The sequence below is a fragment of the Haliotis cracherodii genome, unplaced genomic scaffold (assembly GCF_022045235.1).
Source record: "Haliotis cracherodii isolate W230 unplaced genomic scaffold, xgHalCrac1.p SCAF_10, whole genome shotgun sequence".
NCBI lineage: Eukaryota > Metazoa > Mollusca > Gastropoda > Lepetellida > Haliotidae > Haliotis > Haliotis cracherodii.
In genome coordinates, this window is record NW_027266265.1 from 4,506,085 (window position 1) to 4,522,384 (window position 16,300).

Genomic DNA, 16,300 nt, shown 5'->3' on the forward strand with positions numbered 1-16,300 from the left:
AGGAGCGATTCGCTGTGCAGAGTTGCGTCCTGTGGACACGCCAGAAACCTATGATTGTGGGTTTGAATCCCGGTTCGCCCCAATTATGTTTCTAGGTTTGTCAGCACCATACCCATGCTCGTGGGTTTCACCGAAGTGATAAACGTCTGAGACCTGCATCACTTTGGGCTTTCCTCCCACATTAAGCTGACACGCCATCATATAACTGGAATACTGTTAAAAGCGGCATTAAACACAACTCACTCACTCACTCACTCACTCTTCATGTCAGTCACAAGAAAGATGACATCGGAATATTGCTTGATTGACTCGTCCTCTTAATCTTTCATTATGATTGGTATTTACTTGAGGTATACACAAGGTTGTTTCCTGCGCGAAGTAGTCTCAATACAACATATATAGTTTTGTGATAAGGACTGGTCGGTTATCTTTTTATCTACTTGTTGATTGCTTTGGCCGAGTACATCCTGTTAGGTTATGTGTTGAATCTAGGACAGTGTCCATTTGCTCCTAGAATAAGAAAACACAACTTGTTATATTAGACTTAAGATAATTTCAAGAGGCTTGTATCGACCTTCACGGATAATATGACAGTGACTTGCGGTCTGGTTTTGAGATGTGCAAAGAATTCTTTTCATCCCTTTTCAGATCTAGGTTTCCAGACCCCAATATCGACAGCCATGGGTCCCCCGAGGAACCCAGTGAACTCCCTTGCCAATCTGAGTGCCCAGGTGGCTGTGAAACAAGGGGCATCCTCCGCCGACAGGATCAGCACAAGGCCCACTGGAAGTAAGGCATTACCATGTGTCTTGCCAGGTTACATTATTTCATTGTTCCCAGGATCACAATATCTTGTGGAGTTCCATGATGTCCTCAGTATCTTTCCACAATCCCACTGTCTCACTGAGTATTATAACTCTCACTGTACCTTCTGACAACCCCATTGTCTCACTAAGTTCCATAACTCTCAGTCGTCTTAAGGCACCATGATTTTCTATGCAGATTTGCTTCCCTTGGGCATGCCAGAAACCTATGATTGTGGGTTCAAATCCTGGTTCGCCCCGATTATGTTTCTAGGTTTGTCAGCACCATACCCGTGCTCGTGGGTTTCACCGAAGTGGTAAACGTCTGAGACCTTCATCACTTGGGGCTTTCCTCCCACATTAAGCTGACAGGCCGTGACATAACTGGAATACTGTTAAATGTGGTGTTAAACCAACCTCGCTCACCGACTCACTCACTCCATAACTCACATTGTACCTTCTGACAACCCCATTGCCTCGTTAAGTTCCATGACGCACACAGTACCCTCTGACAACAATGTATCTCTCGTATCGTTGCATGAAAAACTCACGATGCATGATGTATTTTTTCACCCCTAGTTGTATGTGTCCCTCTTCCTCCTCTCCAGCGGGCCCCCCAGGGGACATGTCCACCATCTTCCCCGAGATGACCCAGCAGTTCAGCAAGGAAGTGGAGGACAAGGCCAACTCATACTTCCAGCAGATCTACAACCAGCCTCCGCACCCCACAATGTCCATAGATGAAGTGCTCGAGATGCTGAAGAGATTCAAAGACTCACAGAACAAGATTGAAAGGGTACGGTAATGCAGAACATAGTGTGTTATTCCATGTTATAAGAGTTTGGCTGTGAAAAATATTCTTGGTTTTCACATATGTATGGCAGTAGTTTGTTAACTACAAAGGCATCACTCAGTGATATAATGGTCAAGGCCTGTGAACCATGGATCTCGTCAGTTTGTTAACATAATGGTGGGCAAATGACAAACCTGAAACAGAAGTTTGTATTTGGATATGATCACACAATACAACTCAAGGCAGTGTGGGTTCAAATCTTGTATGGCACTCAAACCCAAAAAGTACTAGAATCTGTACTTTACTTAGAAAGTGTTATCCCAAATATAACATTTGTTACATTTGACAACTTCCTAAATGGCATTGTGTGTTCATAGCTTTCAGCTATGGGTGCCATGCCAATTTACACTTGTCAGAGGGGTACTCAAAGTACATGATCTAGACTACCAGAGGTCAGACTTTCCTTTTTGTGGAAGCCTCAGTGGCTGAGTGGGTTAGATCACTGACTTTGTGAGCTGATGATTAGGTGCCTCACTCTGGGAGTGTGGATTCAAATCACGGACGGGACTGAACCCAAGAAAGTACTAGAATCTACTTTACTTAGAAAGTGTTTTCCCAAATATGACATTTGTTAAGTTTGTATAAGAATACTTTTACTTAACATTTTTGGAACTACCTCTAAGTCTTAATCATTAAATAAATACAACATATACAAGGCATTAAAGATTTTAACTTCTTTGTATATTGTTGCAACATGTGTTAAAGTAACTATTTTTCAAGCTTTGGTTCACAGAATGTAAAACAGTTGATAAACTACAAAAAAAAGGGTTGGGACCATCCAATTACTAAATGTTACTAAAGTTAGTCTGTCATGGCATGACAAATTAACTATAGTAATGTGAAAGAAGGTGTTCCTTGAGCTTTTTGGGGTAGTAAGGTTTTAGTATGAGTGTCATGAGCTGCTAACTTTTCAAGTGAATTTCTTTCACAGTTTTTAAGAGTTGCAAAGAAGACATATCTGTACACCTCACCTTGTGTCTGACATTCTATCTTCTCCCTTGCAGGATGTGTTTGCGTGCATGTTGCGGAACCTGTTTGAGGAGTACCGCTTCTTCCCCCAGTACCCAGAGAGGGAGCTTCACACCACAGCAGTACTCTTTGGGGGCATCATTGAACAGGGTATTGTCACGTGAGTAGCCACTTCCAAACAATTGCTCTCAAACCAGTAGTCATTGTGGTACAAACCTTGGTGATTTTAACAGCTGATATCTGTAGTTATGTACATTGTGTTGTTTTGATTGGCATTATCAGATGTTAAATGTTGTAGTTCCCTGTTGTTGTTTCTGCAATATAAGTGCAAGTATTTTAAGGATGAGAAACCCTGTGTTATTTCAACTGTCTCACATTGTTTCATCAGCATTGATTGACCTCTATGTGGCTGCATGTCTATTTATAGTGCCAGCTCAGGGTTGTCTATAGTCATGATATTCCTCCACCATCTGTAAATCTAGTTACAAGTGTCTGGGTTCTGCTGTTTCATCAGTCTGCTGGCCACAGAGGTTTGATATTTATATGCTGTAATATTATACTACTCAAAAGAACTTAAGGACCTGACTCTTTCAACATGAAAAAAATGGGTGGTTCTCAACTTCTTTTGAGAAGTTTATTAGAGCAGGTAATTGTACCTTGTCAGCTGTTCATACAACAATGTTTAGTCAGAATACTTGTTGTTTCAGATACTGGACCCTTGGTATTGCACTGAGGTATATTCTGGAGGCACTGAGAAAACCATATGGGAGCAAGATGTATTATTTTGGAATTGCTGCTCTAGACCGATTCAAAACAAGGTACTTGCTGCTAGATTCATGATTTTAGAATATCATAATGAGTGAGAGTGGTTATTGCTGTGTCATCAGCATTTGCATCCATTGACAGCTTAGAATATGATAAAGAAATAAAATGAATGTGAATTACAAAAGCAGTATTTGGACTTACAAGTTAGATAGTTAATATTGAAATGATATACCATCAGTTATTTTTAACTTCATTACTCAAAAATCAAATGTACACTGTGGCTCCCATTGGGGATATTAGGTTTCTGTCATTTCTGGGATCATCCAACGAATGAAGGAGGGAGAAGTTCAAACATGTGGAAACATTTTCCTATATTGAACCTGTGTGTGTTTTCTTGATATCAGGGAATATCTTCTGGCATTTCCATACTTTTGACCATAAAATGTGGAAGTTTTTTTTGAAATTGACAGTGTTGTTTGAGTTGTTTGTCCATTTTTCAGACTAAAGGACTACCCCCAGTACTGTCAGCACCTGGCAGCAATACAGCACTTCCAGCAGTTTCCCCAGCATCTCATTGAGGTAAACATTTCTCCCTCGTCACATGCCCATCTAGGGTATTCTCATTGACAGCATCTCCTGGAGGTAACCTCGTATTGGGGGTTTTCCCATTGACATCATATTGTAGCACACGTGTGGGAACGTGGATCACAATGTGGGAATGTGGATCACACACGTATCTGGCATATCACCGTTTACATGTGTTAATGTTCCCCTCCTACAATCCTTATTCCTCACTGATGGGGTGGTGGGGGAGCCTAGTGGTTAAAGCCCTTGTTTGATATCCCCACATGGGTACAGTGTGTGAACTTATTTCTGGTGTCCCCCGCCATGATATTGCTGGAAAATTGCTAAAAGTGGCGTAAAATCAAACTGACTCTTCATTCACTATTCCTCATTGGTAGATCTTCAGTTACCACTACCATACTGTTGATACTATATGTGAGGCCTGACCTTGGTGTATCCTGTTAGGATATTACGGGAATAATAAGAATTCCATTTTCAATCATAAGAGGAGACTGTTCACACTAGTCTTTAGTTCGTGTTCCATTGAAATTGAGGCATTCCTTTAGTGTTTCTTAACTACTTTTTTAAATCTAGATATTAAAACTAGGGTAAGCAGACGGATAAGGTTCTGTTTAAATACCATGTCAGGCTTACTGTCTGTTAATCCAGGCTTATCCTCTGTGTAGGCAAACTGTTTTCTGTGGCTAGCTGCCTGTTGACCTGCAAATTTATGGTGACTTCTCTATCCCCCAGTTTGTTGACTTTGGTGCCCGGTCCCTAGAACCTCCTCCAATGGCACAAACTTCAGGCACCCTCACCCCAACAATGGGAGGAACGCCTGTCCCTGTACAGCCAGCCAATAACCCTGTTGCCAGGACCACAGAAGGAGCTGTGTCTGGGGGAGGGGCTGCTACCGCTGTGGTGACAAGCGCGGGGGCGGGGTCTGGAACAACTACGGTCAACACCACCAGTACCAGACCGACACCAGGACCTGCGTTTTCCAAGGTAAGGCTGCTGTAAAGCTGTATGTGATCACCTGTTGATGAGAGATCAACAACGTTGTCACTTGCCATAAAGAATTTTGGGTGACTGTTTGTAAGTATATATATATATGATACTCCGGAATGTTCCACAGGTAGTTGGAGAATCATATCAAAAAGTGTACTTGTTGGTGGAGTGAAATGTGTCATGTCTCTAAGTTGCACAACTGAAATTGATCCATTTTGAATACCTTTCACTGAAAGAGTTGATATTGAAGCACTCGTGCACCCGTGAAGATCTGAGTTAGAATTGTTTTTCATTAACCCATGCCTGGTGTAAGAAGTGAAAAAACAGGATCGTGTGGTCAAACTTAGTTGATACATGTCATTGTATCCCAATTGATGCCCAAGATATCAATCACTGGGTTTACTAATCCAGACTCAATTATTTACAGACCGCTGTCACATAGCTGGAATATTACTGAGTGCGGCATTGAACAACTAAGAAACAAACAATCAAACTTGGTTGATGCATGTTATCATATCCCAATTGTGTAGATCAATGCCCATGATGTCAATCACTGGATTGTCTGGCCCAAACTTGATTATTTAGACTGCCAATATATATACATGTAGCTGGAATATTGCTCAGTGCAACATGAACAACAAACAAACAAGTGGCTTTGTGTGTGCATATACCATCTGTGATGTTTTAACATTCCTCCATTGTCTATGTCTACTGTTTGTGCAGCCCTCCATCGCTACTGCCACCAACATTGATACCCTGCTGGCGGGACAGGGGAAGGAGGAGATAGCTGTGCCGCCCGAGTCACTTCAAGACAAGGTCTTCTTCATCTTTAACAATCTGTCCCTGGCAAATATGCAACCAAAGGTGAGACATGCTGCTTGTGCTCAGGCTGTGTCAAGATTTTAGTTTCAGGTCTTCATGCTTCCAATGTTTATCATTGGAGGTTCTGAAATACTGTTGTATGATGTTTGGTATGTTGAAATATGTTTATCTATCTGATATAATGAGGCTCATCAAGATTCAGGGTAGAATAGGTCTTCAGCAACCCATGCTTGGTGTAAAAGGCAACTATGCTTGTCGTAATAAGCGACTAACGCTTGCTGACTTGGTTCATGCATGTCATCTTATCACAATTGCGTGGATCGATGCTCATGATATCAATCACTGGATTGTCTGGTCCAGACTTGATTATTTACAGACCGCCGTCATATAGCTGGAATATTGCTGGAATATTGCAGAGTGCGGTGTTAAACAACAAACAGTCAGTCCGATTTTATGATGGTTGGATTTTCCAATGAGATTTACCAGGTTTCTGATAAGATGGTTTTAATTGCTGCCAATCTCTTTAATGCTTACCGTAAATGTTATATGATGCTATCATTAACTTTTTAAGTACATTATAATCCAACCAGAGTTTATGATTTGTTGTTTACCTTTAGCTAATGTCTTATGACAATCTGGCTTTAAGGATTTTTATGACATCTTTTGCTGGCGATTAGGTGCCTCACCCTGGCAGGTGTGGGTTCGAATCCCGCACGGGACTCAACCCAAAAAAAGTACTAGAATCTGTACTTTACTAAGAAAGTGTTATCCCAAATATAACATTAGTTACATTTGACCACTTTCTAAATGGCATTGTGTATTCATAGCATTTACTTTTGTATAAAAGATTCCTAGGCATTTCATGAACCACCTCCACATGACAGACTGTTGTGTAGCCTAAATATGGATGACTGCATTCACTCATTGTGATCCACATTCCCTCATTGTGATTCATAGTCACTCATTGTAATCCACGTTCACTCATTGTGATCCACATTCACTCATTGTGATCCACATTCCCTCATTGTGACCCACATTCCCTCATTGTGATCCATATTACACTCATTGTGATCCACATTCCCTCATTGTGATCCACATTCACTCATTGTGATCCACATTCACTCACTCACTCACCCCATTCACTTATTGTGATCCACATTCACTCATTGTGATCCACATTCACTCATTGTGACCCACATTCACTCATTGTGACCCACATTCCCACATTGTGATCCACGTTCACTCATTGTGATCCACATTCACTCACTCACCCCATTCACTTATTGTGATCCACACTCATTCATTGTGACCCACATTCCCACATTGTGATCCATATTCACTGACCCACATTCCCACATTGTGATCCCCATTCCCACATTGTGACCCACATTCCCACATTGTGACCCACATTCCCACATTGTGATCCACATTCACTAATTGTGACCCACATTCACTAATTGTGACCCACATTCCCTCATTGTGATCCACATTCCATCATTGTGATCCACGTTCACTCATTGTGATCCACATTCACTCATTGTGACCCACATTCACTCATTGTGACCCACATTCCCACATTGTGATCCACGTTCACTCATTGTGATCCACATTCACTCACTCACTCACCCCATTCACTCATTGTGATCCACATTCACTCATTGTGACCCACATTCACTCATTGTGATCCACATTCACTCATTGTGATCCACATTCACTCATTGTGATCCACATTCACTCACTCACTCACTCACCCCATTCACTTATTGTGATCCACACTCACTCATTGTGACCCACATTCCCACATTGTGATCCATATTCACTCACTCACTCACCCCATTCACTTATTGTGATCCACACTCACTCATTGTGACCCACATCCCACATTGTGATCCGCATTCACTCATTGTGATCCGCATTCTATCAACTTTTTAAGTACATTATAATCCAACCAGAGTTTATGATTTGTTGTTTACCTTTAGCTTATGTCTAATGACAGTCTGGCTTTAAGGATTTTTATGACATCTTTTGAATATTTACACAATTTGTGAGTTCATTAGAAGTGCCTCAAATTTATAACCAGCATTTATTTTGGTATAAAAGATTCCTAGGCATTTCATGAACCACCTCCACATGACAGACTGTTGTGTAGCCTAAATATGGATGTCTGCATTCACTCATTGTGATCCACATTCCCTCATTGTGATTCATAGTCACTCATTGTAATCCACGTTCACTCATTGTAACCCACATTCCCTCATTGTGATCCACATTCCATCATTGTGATCCACATTCACTCATTGTGCCCCACATTCCCACATTGTGATCCACATTACACTCATTGTGATCCACATTACACTCATTGTGATCCACATTCACTCATTGTGATCCACATTACACTCATTGTGATCCACATTCACTCATTGTGATCCACATTCACTCATTGTGCCCCACATTCCCACATTGTGATCCACATTACACTCATTGTGATCCACATTCACTCATTGTGATCCACATTACACTCATTGTGATCCACATTCACTCATTGTGATCCACATTACACTCATTGTGATCCACATTCACTCATTGTGATCCACATTCACTCATCGTGATCCACATTCACTCACTCACTCACCCCATTCACTCATTGTGATCCACATTCACTCATTGTGATCCACATTCACTCATTGTGATCCACATTACACTCATTGTGATCCACATTCACTCATTGTGATCCACATTACACTCATTGTGATCCACATTCACTCATTGTGATCCACATTCACTCATTGTGATCCACATTCACTCACTCACTCACCCCATTCACTTATTGTGATCCACATTCACTCATTGTGACCCACATTCCCACATTGTGACCCACATTCACTCATTGTGACCCACATTCCCACATTGTGATCCACATTACACTCATTGTGATCCACATTCCCACATTGTGATCCACGTTCACTCATTGTGACCCACATTCCCACATTGTGATCCACGTTCACTCATTGTGACCCACATTCCCACATTCTGATCCACATTCACTCATTGTGACCCACATTCCCACATTGTGATTCATGTTTACTCATTGTGACCCACATTCCCACATTGTGATTCATGTTTACTCATTGTAACCCACATTCCCACATTGTGACCCACATTCACTCATTGTGATCCACATTCACTCATTGTGATCCACATTCCCACATTGTGATCCACATTCACTCATTGTGATCCACATTCCCACATTCTGATCCACATTCACTCATTGTGATCCACATTCCCACATTCTGATCCACATTCACTGATGTGACCCCCATTCACGCATTTTAACCCCCATTCCGGTTGTTGCAGGGCGAGGAGCTGAAAGAGCAAGTGGGAGAGGAGTATATGCCATGGTGTTCCCAGTACCTGGTCATGAAAAGAGCCAGCATTGAACCCAACTTCCACACACTCTACTCCAGCTTCATCGACGTCCTGCAGATACCCAACATGACACAGACTGTCATCAAGGAAACTTTCAGGAACATCAAGGTTTGATTCAACATATTTCATGGTGCAGTCTCCTGTCCTTCCCGTCCTCAGTTCAAAGATTTAGCTAGTCCTGCCGAGGCTGATATTTGGCCCCAGGCTGCAGGAGTTGTTAGTAAAACTTTCAAAATGAGAATAAAAAAGTTCCAATTTCATGTTTATATAGTTATAACTAATGTAATAGCTTGGTAACTTGTATTTCACTGATAAGAACTGAAAAAGTGGAAGAGGCCTATTTTTACATCATAGTATTGATTGCAGTGTTAAAATATGAAAATGCAAACATGAAAAATTAACAGTTTTGAACAGTTGTTTCCCCATTTGCCTGCTGCCATGAACACTTAGTATAGAACGCTGGATAAATCCCTACAGTTAAGATGTACATGTAGGGGCACGGGTGGCCCCGTTGCGCAGTTCGCAGAGTTGTGTCCTTGCTTATGCCAGAACTCCCGGTTTGCCCAGTTATGTTTCTAGGTTTGTCAGCACCATACCCGTGCTCCTGGGTTTCACCAACGTGGTTAATGTCTGAAACCTGCATCACTTCGGGCTTTCCTCCCACTTCAATCTGACACACCGTGATATAAATGGAATACTGTTAAAAGCGCTGTTAAACTCAACTCACCTCACTATGGTTAAACAGAGAATGATAAATGAAGATGTCAAATGACACATATTCACAAGTGTTAAAAAATCTAAATAGAAAGTTACTAGACATTTTTTCTGGAATTCTATGTAAGGTTTCCCTGACCTAATTTCAAAAGGCAGTCATAGCTCTACGACTGGAAACTGCTGTCCTTTACTATTGACTTCAGTAGATGCTTGTTTTTCTGCCCATGTTCATTTATCTGATGCTGGAGGGACAGTTAACTGAATCATTTCTGTTCCATGTGTACAGATGCTATTCATGTAACCATGTATGAAAACCAAAACATGTTGATGTTTACAGGTTCTGTTAAGGAGCGACAAGGGTGTTGCTAACTTTTCAGACCGAACGTTGCTGAAAAATCTGGGTCACTGGTTGGGAATGCTCACACTAGGAAAGAACAAACCCATCTTACAGATTGTGAGTATTAGCAACACATGCACTGTCATATATATTAATTGTTTAATTAACATGAAGAAATTCTTGACAATCTATGTAAGACTGTGTACACAGGTGATAAGCTTGACATTTCACCACACAGGAATAATGCTGCATGAATCATTAAACCTATCGTGAAGATCTGGGTGAGAATAGGTCATCAATAACCCATGCTTGTGGCAAGAGGCGACTGACCGGATTGGATGGTCAGGCTCTCTGGTTGAATCATGGCATTGTATCCCAATTGCATGGATCGATGCTCATGATGTCAATCACTGGATTGTCTGGTCCAGACTTGATTATTTACAGATCGCCGTCATATAGCTGGAATAACGCTGAGTGCGCGTTAAACAACAAACAAATAATCATTAAGCCATGATTCTTCATTTCTTTTTATGACTTTCTATATGATATTGTTGGCATTTAAATTATCAGTGTCTTTTATTATCACCTGTCAACATTTATAATAACAACTCCAAGTACATTCACTACATTGTCATAATTAACCTGTGCCAAAAACATTTTAGGTCTACTAGCTCTGAACATGGCTCTTAACATCATGTTCAGTAGATTTTAGTGTTATTATCGGGACTATTAGTAACTGATCTTACAAGACTGAACAGAATTTTACAGGACACGGCTTCAGGCAAGTGGCTAAGATCACAGCATAATTGATATTTATGATGCTCCCTTATTTTGACATGTGTGTATATATATATATATATATATATACAAATATGTATGTCAGTGATTGATTGTTGTTTTCTATGTATAATATGTTGCATATTTGCCTTGAATTTTCATTGAAGTGATTTTGCTTATCTTCTTTTCCAAGGATATTGATGTGAAAGCCCTGTTATATGAAGCTTACCAGAAGGGTGCGCAGGAGTTACTCTACGTTGTCCCCTTCAGTGCTAAAGTGCTAGAGTCGTGCTCCAAGAGCAAGGTAAGGCTCACATGTTTCACTCCTTCATTTTTGGTTTACTTGCTGACTAAGGTTAATCATTCCAAGGCAGAACATGCCTTGTCATAAGTGCCAACTGACTTAGGGAGTGGACAGCTGGCTGTCAACATAACCTGTTGGCATATGATCAACCATTGGCAAATCTGACTAAGATTTAATTACCTATAGCCTGCCTTGATATGGCTGTAACTTTGCAGACAGCTGTACATTCCATGTTGTGTTTGTTTTTAAAGTTGACATACTGGTGTGTTTCAGGTGTTCCGCCCACCCAATCCCTGGACCATGGCCATCATGAACGTGCTAGCTGAGCTCCACATGGAGCCAGACCTCAAACTCAACCTCAAGTTTGAAATAGAAGTGCTATGTAAAACACTGGGACTTGATATCAATGTAAGTCACAGCTTCAAGTTTGAAATAGAAGTGCTATGTAAAACACTGGGACTTGATATCAATGTAAGTCACAGCTTCAAGTTTGAAATAGAAGTGCTATGTAAACACTGGGACTTGATATCAATGTAAGTCACAGCTTCAAGTTTGAAATAGAAGTGCCATGTAAAACACTGGGACTTGATATCAATGTAAGTCACAGCTACAAGTTTGAAATAGAAGTGCTATGTAAAACACTGGGACTTGATATCGATGTAAGTCACAGCTTCAAGTTTGAAATAGAAGTGCTATGTAAAACACTGGGACTTGATATCAATGTAAGTCACAGCTTCAAGTTTGAAATAGAAGTGCTATGTAAAACACTGGGACTTGATATCAATGTAAGTCACAGCCTCAAGTTTGAAATAGAAGTGCCATGTAAAACACTGGGACTTGATATCTATGTAAGTCACAGCTTCAAGTTTGAAATAGAAGTGCTATGTAAAACACTGGGACTTGATATCATTGTAAGTAACAGCTTCAAGTTTGAAATAGAAGTGCTATGTAAAACACTGGGACTTGATATCAATGTAAGTCACAGCTTCAAGTTTGAAATAGAAGTGCCATGTAAAACACTGGGACTTGATATCAATGTAAGTCACAGCTTCAAGTTTGAAATAGAAGTGCTATGTAAAACACTGGGACTTGATATCAATGTAAGTCACAGCTTCAAGTTTGAAATAGAAGTGTTATGTAAAACACTGGGACTTGATATCAATGTTAGTCACAGCTTCAAGTTTGAAATAGAAGTGCCATGTAAAACACTGGGGCTTGATATCAATGTAAGTGACAGTTTTAAGTTGTTTTGGTTTGAAAATATTTGTTTATTCATGATGAAGTTAAATCATTTTGGGTTTTGATCGGCCTCTGAGCAGATCTGGATAAATCCCTGCCTTTATACATAGTAGGTTCTCAGAGGGACTGATGACATTTGTTTACTGTAGAATTACATCATGTTATTGATGAACTTTGTCAATATTTCTGTGTTTCATGTTTTAGGAACTGAAGCCCACCAATTATTTAAAAGATCCAATGCGACTGCCAACAATCGAGTGCCAGCTATCGGCACCCAAGCCCCAGATTGGCACGCCACTCCCACCGGCGGAAGAGTCTGTCGTGCCTAGCCTCACATCTATGTCTATCCCTCCACCCATTGTGACATCCGTAACAACCATGTCTACACCTACGTCCACTGCACCAGTATCGACACCAAACCTGCCGCCACAGCCAACATACAGTTTCCATGATGTCAATGCGTCATCATTTACAGGCCTGGCTCAGCACATCATCATCAATGATCAGGTGTGATGCCTCTTTCATATCTTAACCACTATGGGCAGGTTCTTCGATTAGGGATATTGATTTTACTTTTTATAAATGTAGAATATGTATTATAATGGTTTGAACATGGATAATATTCAGAATGGACAACCTGCAGAATTATACAAGGTACATTAAATTTGAGAAATTAAACTAAAATGTATACTAGCCTGAATGATAATCACATGTATATATGTCCCTAATTCTGCCAGTCCTCATGATACCTTTACTCGTCACTACATGGCTGAGATACTGCCGATGTGATGCTAAATATTAACTCACTCATGATACCTTTAACATTGGACTGACTTTGGTTTGTGGACAAGTGGCGCCTTGTATGCATATTGCACTAAGCTATGGATACAGGTTGGAATACTTTCGGGTTACAATTAATGTGTTTGTTTTGCAGATTGCTCTGTTGCACCAGAACCCGCAGCTGAAGCAGTATGTGAGGCCCGCCATCGAGAGGTCTGTGCAGGAGCTGCTGCCACCCGTGGTGGAGAGATCCATCAAGATAGCGCTAACCACATGTGAACAGATTGTCAGGAAGGTACGTAGCAGTGACATCCTGACTGTCAGTTCAACTCCATCTCTGGCTGTTCGAGAGCATAAGCTGTATCTATTTTCAGATTTTAAGAGTCCTCTGTGTTTGATCTCTTGTCTGTCCTGTTGACTTTTATTATGTTCTTAGGATAAAAACTAGAATCATAAGTCTCTATGTGGAAACTGTTCTCTTTGAAATATGTGTACAAGAGGGCAGTTTGATCCATAAAAGGTGTATGAATGATGATATTAGTTGTCATAGTCAGCATGGCATTCTGGAAGAAGTCAAAGTTTCAAGTAAAGTTTCTAGCCGAAAAAATTGCAATGTGACTTGTACCATGATGCTGTCCAGAAAGTGCTTTGGTCAAGTCAAGAAAGTTTCATTATCGACATTGTAGAGTTATGTTTCAATTTCAAACTGTAATATGTTATTGCCAGGACTTTGCCCTGGACCCCGAGGAGATGCGGATGAGGTCCGCGGCACACTACATGGTGCGCAACATCACTGCCGGACTGGCCCTCATCACATGCAGGGAGCCCCTCTTCATCAGTATTAACAACAACCTCAAGAATGCTTTCATGGCCACACTCAGAGTAAGACATCTCCAGCTGTTACCTATCTTTACCCAAAATTTTCTTGTTTAAGAAGTGTATAGACTTTGCTAATGTAAATGTGATGTTGAAATAGTTGTTTTGTGTCGATATGAACTACACGGACTGTTGGTATGTCTAAAGATGTGTTGCCATAATTGTGATTAGCATATGCTTCATGTAGTACAGTTAGTCATGAGTGAACTGTTTGTTGTATAGGGCGCCACCCAAGCTCAGAAGACCCTGATTGAAGAAGCTGCCACCCTTGTGGCTCAGGACAATGCTGAACTGGCCTGTGCCTTCATACAGAAGACTGCAGTGGAGAGGGCCATACCAGAGATGGATAAGAGACTCGCTACTGTAAGTTACCAACACTTATCTCATTTCACTCATCTTTCAGTCCACTTCTAATGATAGTACTTCAGATTTTTTACCTGTGAAGATCATGGTAAGAATAGGTCTTCAGCAACCCGTGCTTGTTGTAAGAGGCAACTATGCTTTTCATAAGAGGCAACTAAAAGAATCTGGTGTTCAGGTCAGGCTTACTGACTTGGTTGATGCATGTCATTGTATCCCAGTTGCGTAGAACAGTGCTCATTATGTCAATCACTGGAATGTCTGGCCCAGACTCGATTATTTACAGACCGCTGTCGTATAGCTGGAATATCGCTGAGTGCGGTGTTAAACGACAATCAAACGAACAAAAGAAACTTCAGATTTTCACCCCAGATAAAAAGTAGCCCAAAACTCTCCCAGTGACGTGACCCATCATTGTTCACAGTAATTGTTGTATGTTCTTACCATGTATTTTGAGACTCTTTATAAAGGAATTTGTTTGATTTGGCAGGAGTTTGACTTGAGGAAACATGCCAGATCCGAGGGAAGAAGGTACTGTGATCCTATAGTTCTGCCCTACCAAGCTGAGAGAATGCCGGATCAGATTCGACTCAAGGTGGGTTGCAGTCCTGGTCAAAACTTGCCACTTGCCTGAACTCATCTCTCAGCATCATGTTCTGTACACTTTAGTGGTACATGGACTATTGTTCGCTTGCCAGACTGAACAGAATTTTTCTTGAATATTACTTGGGTTTCGGTCGAGTGGCTAAAGTCACAGACTGGGTTGTACAAGTGACAAACATAGTACAGAAATTCCTTTATACTTGACAATGTAATATGGTAGCTGATTGTAGACCAAAGTAAATTCACTCACTTTAAGAAATATGAACCTATTTGATGATCTAATTGAACGAAGCAATGCGATTTAGTAGTGTTTTTGGAATGTGCCAACTGAAACACTTTTGCCTATTATTAGAAGTCCCAGACTATTAATATCCTTGAAAGAAGTAAACTGATTTCTACTCCTGTGTTTGTTGTTCAGGTGGGAGGAGTGACGCCCCAGCAGATTGCCGTCTATGACGAGTTTGCCAGGAACATCCCTGGCTTCCTGCCCCTCACTGATGCCACATTCCCACCCGGAATCTCAAAACCTACACCAGTAAGTGCAATGTTCTCCAAGAGGAAGCCTTGTCTATATACCTGTCTCCTGTCTGAATGTAAGAAATAAAGAACAATGTTACATATTTGTCTGTGATTTGGTGTTTGACCAAAATTTAAGCAGGATGTGGACAACGTCTCTTTCAGCCTTTAGTAGGATATGAACAATATTTCTTTACATGAAGGAATAGAGATTGTGAATATTTCCGACTCCTTTCAGTCTTATGCACCCGATGAGATCACTATGATCTATGAGAAGATTGCCCGGGACATTGAGCAGCATCTGCAGCAGATGATGGGTATCCCAGCTGGCAGCCCCATGGGGTCCCAGCTTCACAGTCTGCTGGAGGCTGTCCTCCTTGCCAGGAACTCCAGAGAGATTGTTACAGCTATAGCTTTACTTCAGAAGGTACGAAGCAGAACATGTTGAGGTTGGCAGCAAGTCAAGTCGAAATTGAACATTAGCAGGATGCAAACTGATCTACTTGTTGATTTTGTTGCTTTATGTTTGACTTGAAACAAAGGTTCTTTAAGAGTACAATGTGATATGAATTTGACACAGTAAT

General features: G+C 40.9%; 1 protein-coding gene across 8 annotated transcripts in view; it reads left to right on the forward strand.

The window, feature by feature from the left end:
* LOC139453976 (CCR4-NOT transcription complex subunit 1-like) overlaps positions 1-16,300 on the forward strand; it is a 48,001-nt gene that overhangs the window by 17,767 nt on the left and 13,934 nt on the right. For all 8 annotated transcript variants that reach the window (XM_071235436.1, XM_071235438.1, XM_071235437.1 and 5 more), the window contains exons 19-36: positions 649-789; positions 1,412-1,599; positions 2,661-2,785; positions 3,333-3,443; positions 3,891-3,969; positions 4,708-4,959; positions 5,686-5,826; positions 9,139-9,318; positions 10,262-10,378; positions 11,232-11,342; positions 11,616-11,750; positions 12,786-13,088; positions 13,516-13,656; positions 14,088-14,243; positions 14,460-14,600; positions 15,088-15,192; positions 15,619-15,735; positions 15,955-16,143. In XM_071235436.1, coding sequence (XP_071091537.1) covers positions 649-789; positions 1,412-1,599; positions 2,661-2,785; positions 3,333-3,443; positions 3,891-3,969; positions 4,708-4,959; positions 5,686-5,826; positions 9,139-9,318; positions 10,262-10,378; positions 11,232-11,342; positions 11,616-11,750; positions 12,786-13,088; positions 13,516-13,656; positions 14,088-14,243; positions 14,460-14,600; positions 15,088-15,192; positions 15,619-15,735; positions 15,955-16,143 — 2,732 coding nt within the window. The remainder of the gene's footprint in view (positions 1-648; positions 790-1,411; positions 1,600-2,660; positions 2,786-3,332; positions 3,444-3,890; positions 3,970-4,707; positions 4,960-5,685; positions 5,827-9,138; positions 9,319-10,261; positions 10,379-11,231; positions 11,343-11,615; positions 11,751-12,785; positions 13,089-13,515; positions 13,657-14,087; positions 14,244-14,459; positions 14,601-15,087; positions 15,193-15,618; positions 15,736-15,954; positions 16,144-16,300) is intronic.